The sequence below is a fragment of the Lepisma saccharinum genome, chromosome 6 (assembly GCF_977018435.1).
Source record: "Lepisma saccharinum chromosome 6, izLepSacc3.1, whole genome shotgun sequence".
Classification (NCBI taxonomy): Eukaryota; Metazoa; Arthropoda; class Insecta; order Zygentoma; family Lepismatidae; genus Lepisma; species Lepisma saccharinum.
This window is the reverse complement of record NC_139234.1, coordinates 39844217-39852470: the sequence shown is the minus strand read 5'-3', so window position 1 is coordinate 39852470 and position 8254 is coordinate 39844217. Positions and strand designations below refer to the sequence as shown.

The following is an 8254-nucleotide window of genomic DNA, read 5'->3' as shown; positions in this document are numbered from 1 at the left end:
CATCAACTTTGAGCAGCCAGTATTTAAGCTCTCTCTTACAAAGACAATAAAAAAAATACAGTAAACAGTAAAAGTATACAAACATTCCGCGAGTGAAAACTACACGTTTTCTGCCAGGAGTAAGCTGATAGGAGCTATTACGAAGTCATTAAATATGAATATGAAACGAACAAAGTACCACACACGCGCTCGATTTGTTAAAGATTTGTTTTTATAATTCATAAGGGCGATGTCGAAAGTTGAAAAACTTTCTTTATATAAAAGGTAGAAGTCGCTGAGGCCGGTGTCATTTGAAACTAGATCTCGAAGGCTTGGAAATGTGTTCCCTAAAGGTGTTACTTGTTGTTTGTCTCTTTGGGGTCAATCTCTGTGCCGCGGTGACCGTACCAGACGAGGATGCCGCCGATGGTACCTCGGGAAGATTGTTTCTGGATTGTTTGATGGTGGGGGACATCGACTGCATGAAGGACTCCGCCGTGGAGGCTTTGAAGGGTTTCCTCACCACCAAGTCCTTCGATCTGTTGGGTGGTTTCCAGCTGGAGCCTACAGAGAACGACAATGGCCAGCCTCCAGCGACGCGACAGGTCAAGAAGAAGGACTGGAGGAGGCTGCTGTCCAGGGTTTTCCGGAGACTAGTTGAGAATTTCTCTCTTAGACTCACAAAGGATGCACGTAAGACCATATTTTTATTGATGATTAGACTTTCATGACTTTGTTTATATATATTTTAGTAAGGCTGATATGACCCTGAAACATATAGAGATTCATGTTATGAAAATACTAATTGAATTTAGGTGCTTTGGCAGGGTATGCACACAGGCTTGCAAACCTTCCTGAATTCTAACTCTCTCTACCGGGCAAACTTCGTTATCGTTTGAATGACGAAATTTAGTTTATTGTTTGTGTTATTTCATTTTGAAGACCTTTGTTAAAGTACTACTAATTCAGAAGAGTATGTACGTTCATTTTGTTTCCATTAATTACAAATGCTATGTGGTTTTGATCAAGTTTATTCACAGCAGCCAGACCACAAAGAGATAACATACTTGGGGGTCATCAGGACTTTTTCTAGGGAAGGGCAAGCAAGGTATTTTCCATCCGTGGGGGGGGGGGACCTGACACATGCACCCCCCATAATATTGTCGCCCCCTGAAAACAATTACTCAGTTTGAAGTTATCATGTACCTGCAACGCCCTCTTAATAATAAATATAGATGACCGTGACTGAAATAAAATTATGTATGGGAAATATACATTTTTAGGTTGACATTCATTTTCTAGGAAGGCCACGGCCCCCCTTGCCTCCCCCTCTTCCGGACGATCATGAGAATAGCTAAATGCAGGATATTAGTTTTCCACAACATTTCAGTCTAAAGGGTTTGAAGGTTGTAAAGAAATCTATAGCAATTTTATTCTTTAAAGTTGGCAAGTCTAAATGACTAGTGCATTTATTTAGTTATTGGAGTTGAGGCCATAGGCTACATACATACCATTTCGCCGGCAAGCGACATGCTTCCAGCCGCTGCATTGATCGCGATCGAGCAGCACAATGACCGAATTAAGACACTGATAAACATATATATTTAGCCGGGTCTATATGATCTAGCATATTTTAAGCATTTTCAAGACATAGTATATTCTTGATTACATCCCGTTTCCCCTATTCACATTTCGCATAATGGCTTATCAGCACAAGCTTATCTAAATTTAACAAATTGACAATTAGAAAATTAATTTTGACAATTTTAGGCAAGAACCTACTCAAGTTGAAAGGGAAATATTTAAATTGAGGGAAATTTGTTCTCCTATATATGGTTGTGTGAGCATTGGGGTATGTCGAAAAAAAAACACTATTTACGACTGGTGTTTTCTAATACATTCAAGAAGTTTGTTTTTGCCGGTTCTGATGAAGGATCAAAATATACTGCTGGACAAAGAAAACCGGACACTTTAATATTTGACATCTGAATTGCAATTACTTATGGATTACGCTCTCAGTTTGGTAGTTTTCTGTAACTTTCGTTTTTGTTCTAATTTAACTTATTAATGTATGTAGAATATCCTCAAAGTTTGTTTTCTGTTGAATATATTTCCAATAATTTAGTTAGCCTTCGAATCAGAATGTATGCGTTATCACAAAAAATGCAAGCGTCCGGTTTTTTTTGTCCAGCAGTATATATTATTAACGCATATGATCATCTTCAAGTCAATACCCTAGCTTCAAGTTTTGAAATGTTGCTAAAATTGCACTAAATTGATGGAATTTCTTCCCGGTCTTTGTGGTACCTTGAAGGTTGTAACTGGTCGATTCATGTGTACGCGTGATTTCATTTTATTTGGCCGTTTGTTAGGTTTCGTGCCCTTTACGAATCAGGGGGTGGCTGCGAAAAATACGAGAAAACACTAGGGTAATTACTCCTCCATTCCCAAAACTTTAATAATGAATAGATCAAACGAACCGTTATGATGAACGTATCGAAAAACAAGCTAAAATTCCTGTAACGTATACCCTATACTGAAAAATAATCTTGAATCACATATTGCCTGTTGTGAATTTACTCACTATCATTTGGACCAAGTTCTGATTGTGTAATTCCGAATTATCATGGTGTACAGGCACCTGTACATGGTTCGATGGGACCGTTTACCACTGTACCCTTTCGAGAAATACGTGGAATTTTTTTTTAATCGACAGATTTCAATGTTTTATGTAATGTAAAAGTAGTTCTAGCGTTAGAAAAGCACAAATAACAGAGATATTTGATACCAAAGAATGGCACACGTAAGTTAAAACCTGCAATTTTGAAGTATTTTCGCAGCTTTTTGTTAGTAAAAACTGTTTGTATGTATACTAAAATAGCGAAAGAACACGCCGAAAATAACTATCAGTACCAAACCTAACTACGTAAAATTATAGCTGCTGTTGTGGAAAGTCGTCTTGGGTGCTATATTCACTTGCGTGAAGCCTTCGAGCTGTTCTGCTTCACAGTAAAGTAACATGCTAAGGCAACAGAACTACTTTACTTCAGAATAACACATTTGCGAGAGCTAAAATGAACTGAAAACGTTCATAAACAACAAAATCTTCATAAACCATGCAAAATATTTCACTTTCTCCAGGGGGTACAGAGGGTCAAGGGTACCGAAAAATTTTGGTATTCCCCGTATACTCATATACGATTCTTTGTTTGCGAGCTAAAATTCGTTGACTGTCGTCTTGCATGCGGACGAAGGGGTATTCGTCGCTAAATCATTTAGTTGTTAGGTTATGCGGGTCAGGTTATGGGCTCTTAGCATTCAAATAACGCTCCTAAATGATTTAAACACCCGATCACGTAATATCTGGTCTCGAAGACAAACCCCCTTCAAGCCTCGCATGAAAATCAGGAAAAACTCGTGTCCGAACCGACCGGAAATGAAGAACGCCTGCTCCTGAATGCTACATTGCAAAATCACAATTTCTCTGGTAATTCATAATTATCGAAGCTTCTAACAGTGCTATTTAGTTTCTCCAAGCTTCGAGCTTACTCACATAATCATTTCCAGTATTCTAAAACACTTCCTAATATTTCCATAAAACTTCGAAAAATCATTAAACATTCGGAACCATTACCCGAGATTCATTTCTTTGCTTTACGCATTTCGCACACTCGTAGTTAATTTTATTAGAACTCATAAACATTCCATATAAAGATTTAGCAATTTTCGGACACTTCAGCTGATATTACGCACAACATAGAACACAGTTCAAATACTGCTGTTTAGGAAAAACTCGTTGCAGGAGCCACAGACATGACCAAACGGCTCCCGACGCCCTCAGTCTTGGTTCCGATTCACTCATTCGATTCCTGTTCCGAATCGGTGTCGATCACCGTGACTGCTCGGAACGTAAACAAATCACCACTATGGACCGGAGTCCATGCTTCACTTCTTTGCAGTTTATAGGCATGTTAATTAACAGTTGGGCACTCTGTAATGCTTTATCATATCTAGATATGTTCCAATTTAAGAGAAATAACTTACCAACATTTCAGAGACGACAGAACACTAAGAAAATAGCAATTTTCACCATACCAGAGAACTCAGCAACTCAGTGCAACCGGAACCGAAAGTAGTTTCCTTCTTTCTTTTTCTTACGTTCGAGAATTTACATTGAAATCGTTCATGCTAATCCATTTATTCCCGATTCACGATTACCCAACTCAGGAACTATGGAAATTCCAATGAAAGCAATGTCATTTCAGGAAAAGGTCTTTATCAGTTGGATATTTCAATGAAATATCTTTCCAACTGAGGAAGTCCTACTAATTGCCTCGGCGGAGGATGAATTTGCGTTTGAAATAGTTGACATTAAGCACACCTGTGTAGATGCTAACCTGACCTACAAGCAAAGAATCTGCAATGTAGTCAAAATATGCAAGGCGATAGAAGAAACTCCCCGTAAAGAACAGTACTTTTTCTCCAAATTGATATATGTATACGAGGGGTGTCCAAGCCGAATTTGGAAAAATACACAAAATAGCATGTAATCATTTCCAATACAGTCTCCTCCTGTATTAACACACTGTTTCCATTTGGATGACAAGCTCATAATTCCAGTGGCGTAGAAGGATTCGTCCCGAGCCTCATAAAAGCGGTTCACAGCGTACATGATCATCATGTCTTCGTCAAATCGCTCTCCATTTAACTCGAACTTCAAATGTCGAAACAGACAAGATTCACTGGGGGACAGATCTGGTGAATAAGAGGGGTGGCTGATTATTCTGAATTTCTGTTCGCCTTGGCAATATGAGACGTGTGTGTGTGATGCATTGTCTGCGTGAATGTGTGCAATGCATTCACCCAGAGTCACTCACGTAGGTCGCCTTCCAAAGCCACGACACAAGGCTTGAGATAGCAGAGTACAAAAAACTGAGTAAAGGTTTGGTTTGATTTGCTTTATTTTACTTCGCTTGCTGTGCCACTTTTGGCTAATTTGCGAAGATGGGGATGAGTGATGATATGATGAAATTGATGAATGGACACTCACAAATATCCATGCCCAGGCCAGGATTCGAACCCGGGACCCCTGGCGTCGTAGCGCGATGTGCTAACCACTCCGCCACAAGGGCCGCCTTGAGTAAAGGTGTTAACATTATTCCGTTACAGTAAGACACGTCTATATGGTCGGCTTATATGGTTTTCTAAAATCGGTTTCAACATCCCTCCAATATGTGTAGCATTTCAGGATAACGTGCAGTAACGATAAGAACCTCTGAAAAACAGGTCCTTAACTCTCCCCCTTCCCTCCCGAGGCAGCGGTTCCTCAGTTGGGAACATCCCACTTCAAACACTTCACGTGAAAATATCGGTTCCTGAGTTGGGAACATTCCACCTCAAACACTTCACGTGAAAATATTGGTTCCTGAATTTGGAGCATTCCACTTCACACACTTCACGTGAAAATATCGGTTCCTGAGTTGGGAGCATTCCACTTCAAACACTTCATGTGAAAATATCGGTTCCTGAGTTGGGAACATTCCATCTCAAACACTTCACGTGAAAATATCAGTTCCTGAGTTGGGAACATTCCACCTCAAACACTTCACGTGAAAATATCGGTTCCTGAGTTGGGAGCATTCCACTTCAAACACTTCACGTGAAAATATCGGTTCCTGAATTGGGCACATTCCACTTCAAACACTTCACGTGAAAATATCGGTTCCTGAATTTGGAACTTACGTCACAGTTCCTAAATTGGGACTTCCTGATTGAGGACATCACCTAATCAGTCACGATTTCATTCTCTTCGATTTCTAGGTGGCGATAAGAAAAGAAGGGTCCTTCCACTCGTCGCTTTTGGAGGCTTCTACGTGCTGCTGCTCACTTTTGGAGTGATTGTTGCGAAGATCCTTGCATTCAAGGCGCTATTAATTGGGAAGATATCTCTGCTCCTGGCGGCCGTTTCCGGAATTGCTAAAGTCATGAACCAAAATAAGCAGGCAGCGGATGCAGGAAACTCTTACGGAAACATTGACGAGACCTACATGGATCACTTGATGTACAATTCCATTCCAAACACGAGGAGACGCTCTTGGGACTCCGGATCTAAATGACCAAGTAAGTTATGCATATATTTATGGCTTCTTTTACATAAATATTTGTCAGTGGACAGAAATACATTATTAACAGGGTTGCTAAAGCTCCAGGATCTCATAACTTCTAATGGGTTCTATTGGGTTCCGTAACGGGACCGGAACCTTTTTCTCGCACTGTTTAAATTCGGTCCAAGTTGCGTATTGTTTCATATCAATACCGATCTTGGACCGTATACGGGAAAAGGGTTCCGGGACAGAATTTAAATACTTTAAAGATAAGAAGATTCCTTACGTTCCAGAACCCATTTACGCTTGCTGATTTTCTCTACCGGACCGGAATTGAATATATAAAAAAATTCAATTCCTTGACCTTTAACAACCCTGATCATTAATGTATACATGTTTTATTATTTTTGTCCAACATAAAGCCATGCAGACAACATTTACATAACGAGACATTTACTAAAGACAACTTAACCTTATATAGCTACTTCTCTAGTCACGTGGCTACTGTGATTTGATTTGATATTTGTTATTTAACGTCGCTTTTCTGTCACTTTTAGCTAATCTCGACGAGGGGGGTGAATGATGATATGAAACTGAATGAAGGGACACTTACAAATAATACCCACGCACAGGTCGGGATTCCAACCCGCGATTTCTGGCGTCGTAGCACTCTGTGCTAACCACTCGGCCAAGGAGGTTTATTTTTTATTATTTTTATTTCTTATTTTTTTTACTTATTATAAACCATATACATTGGTATTACTTTCTGCTTTTATATCGTTTGGTAAATGGTTGAATATTTTAATTGCCATCTCCGTTGGGGTCCCTTTTGAACTAATGTTAGCCTGGTGAAGTAAGACTTTAAGAGCTGTTTATCTCCGGTGTTATATGTGTGCTCTATTGAACTTCGCAGAGCAATATTTTTTCTCGCATATAATGACATTTCATATATGTACAGTGAAGGGAGAGTTAATATTTTAAATTTCTTAAACAACGTTTTGCACGATTCCCTAGGCTTTATACCTTCTATAGTCCTAATGGGTTGCTTTTGTTTTCTAAATGCTTCTAAACTTGCCGGTGAGTTCCCCCAAAATTCTATTGCATAATTTATTAGTGAATGAAACATTGCATACCTGAATTAGTGTTTCGCTAACTAATATTACTGGAAGATGACTATTCTTTACTACATCTTTAATTTTATTGTTTTGTTTAGTGTGAAATAGCACGTAATTTGTTTTTTGTTCATTCAATAGTAATTTATTACTGTCAAACCAAGATTTTATTTCTTCCATTTCTTCATTGTTTTTTGAATGTTGGTTTCTAACTCGTTCGTATCATTTCCATTTACTATTGCGGTACTATCGTCTGCGTACAACAAAATCTTTGTATTCTGTATATTAAATGGTAAATCATTTATGTACAAAAGATGGAGAAGTGAATAAATGTTGGTGCTAATAAACACAAAAACAGAGTTTCTTACATAAATTTAACACGTGAGGTACCGCTGGCAACTTGAGCGCTATCACCGTTGCAAATCGTACGTCCTTACCAACACTAATTTCATGTTCCATACGGATGTGCACAGTCCAGATCTTGGAACACCCTCGCCAAGCCAAGTGGTACCTTGCAAGTGGCAAAAGTAAACAGTAATTGTTATATCAACTAAGAAAATTTTGCTATAGTAATAACAAGGATCTTTTCTTTTCTTACAGGCAATGGCACGTAAAGAGAGAAGAATTTGATATTTATAATAACGTTATTTCCTAGATCAATTGAAGTTTTAACATTGATTTTGCTAAGGGAATTCGCTACATTCTAAGTTATATATTTATTACATAAAACATGTTTAACTAAGGTGTACAAGATACTAAATCATTTACAATGTTATTCACTTACTCCGTGACAAATGAATGAATTAATGTATAAGATCAATCAGTGTTATTGTTAATGTATTAATTGTTTGTAAAAATAATAAATTACTTGTTTAATACATTGATTTTTACTTACAAATCTATGGTGGAAAATAAATTGTAGCAATTGTGTGTGTTCTGATTAATGGCATTAAACAAAATCACCAAAGTATAGAGCCCAAATCTTGCATCTGCATGAGATACTTCGTATTCAAAGCATGCAATAAAGAAAAAAAATAACAAAAATTGTATTTATTTTCC

The 8254-nt window shown here is 38.2% G+C and overlaps 1 protein-coding gene across 1 annotated transcript; it reads left to right on the top strand.

Annotated features, from left to right (window-relative positions):
• Positions 1-302: 302 nt before the first annotated feature.
• Positions 303-7988, top strand: LOC145989329 (uncharacterized). Its single transcript, XM_083124665.1, has 3 exons — positions 303-672; positions 5800-6099; positions 7796-7988. Exons 1-2 carry the CDS (start codon positions 318-320, stop codon positions 6093-6095), a joined length of 651 nt encoding a protein of 216 aa, XP_082980791.1. The 5' UTR covers positions 303-317; the 3' UTR covers positions 6096-6099; positions 7796-7988.
• Positions 7989-8254: the final 266 nt, after the last annotated feature.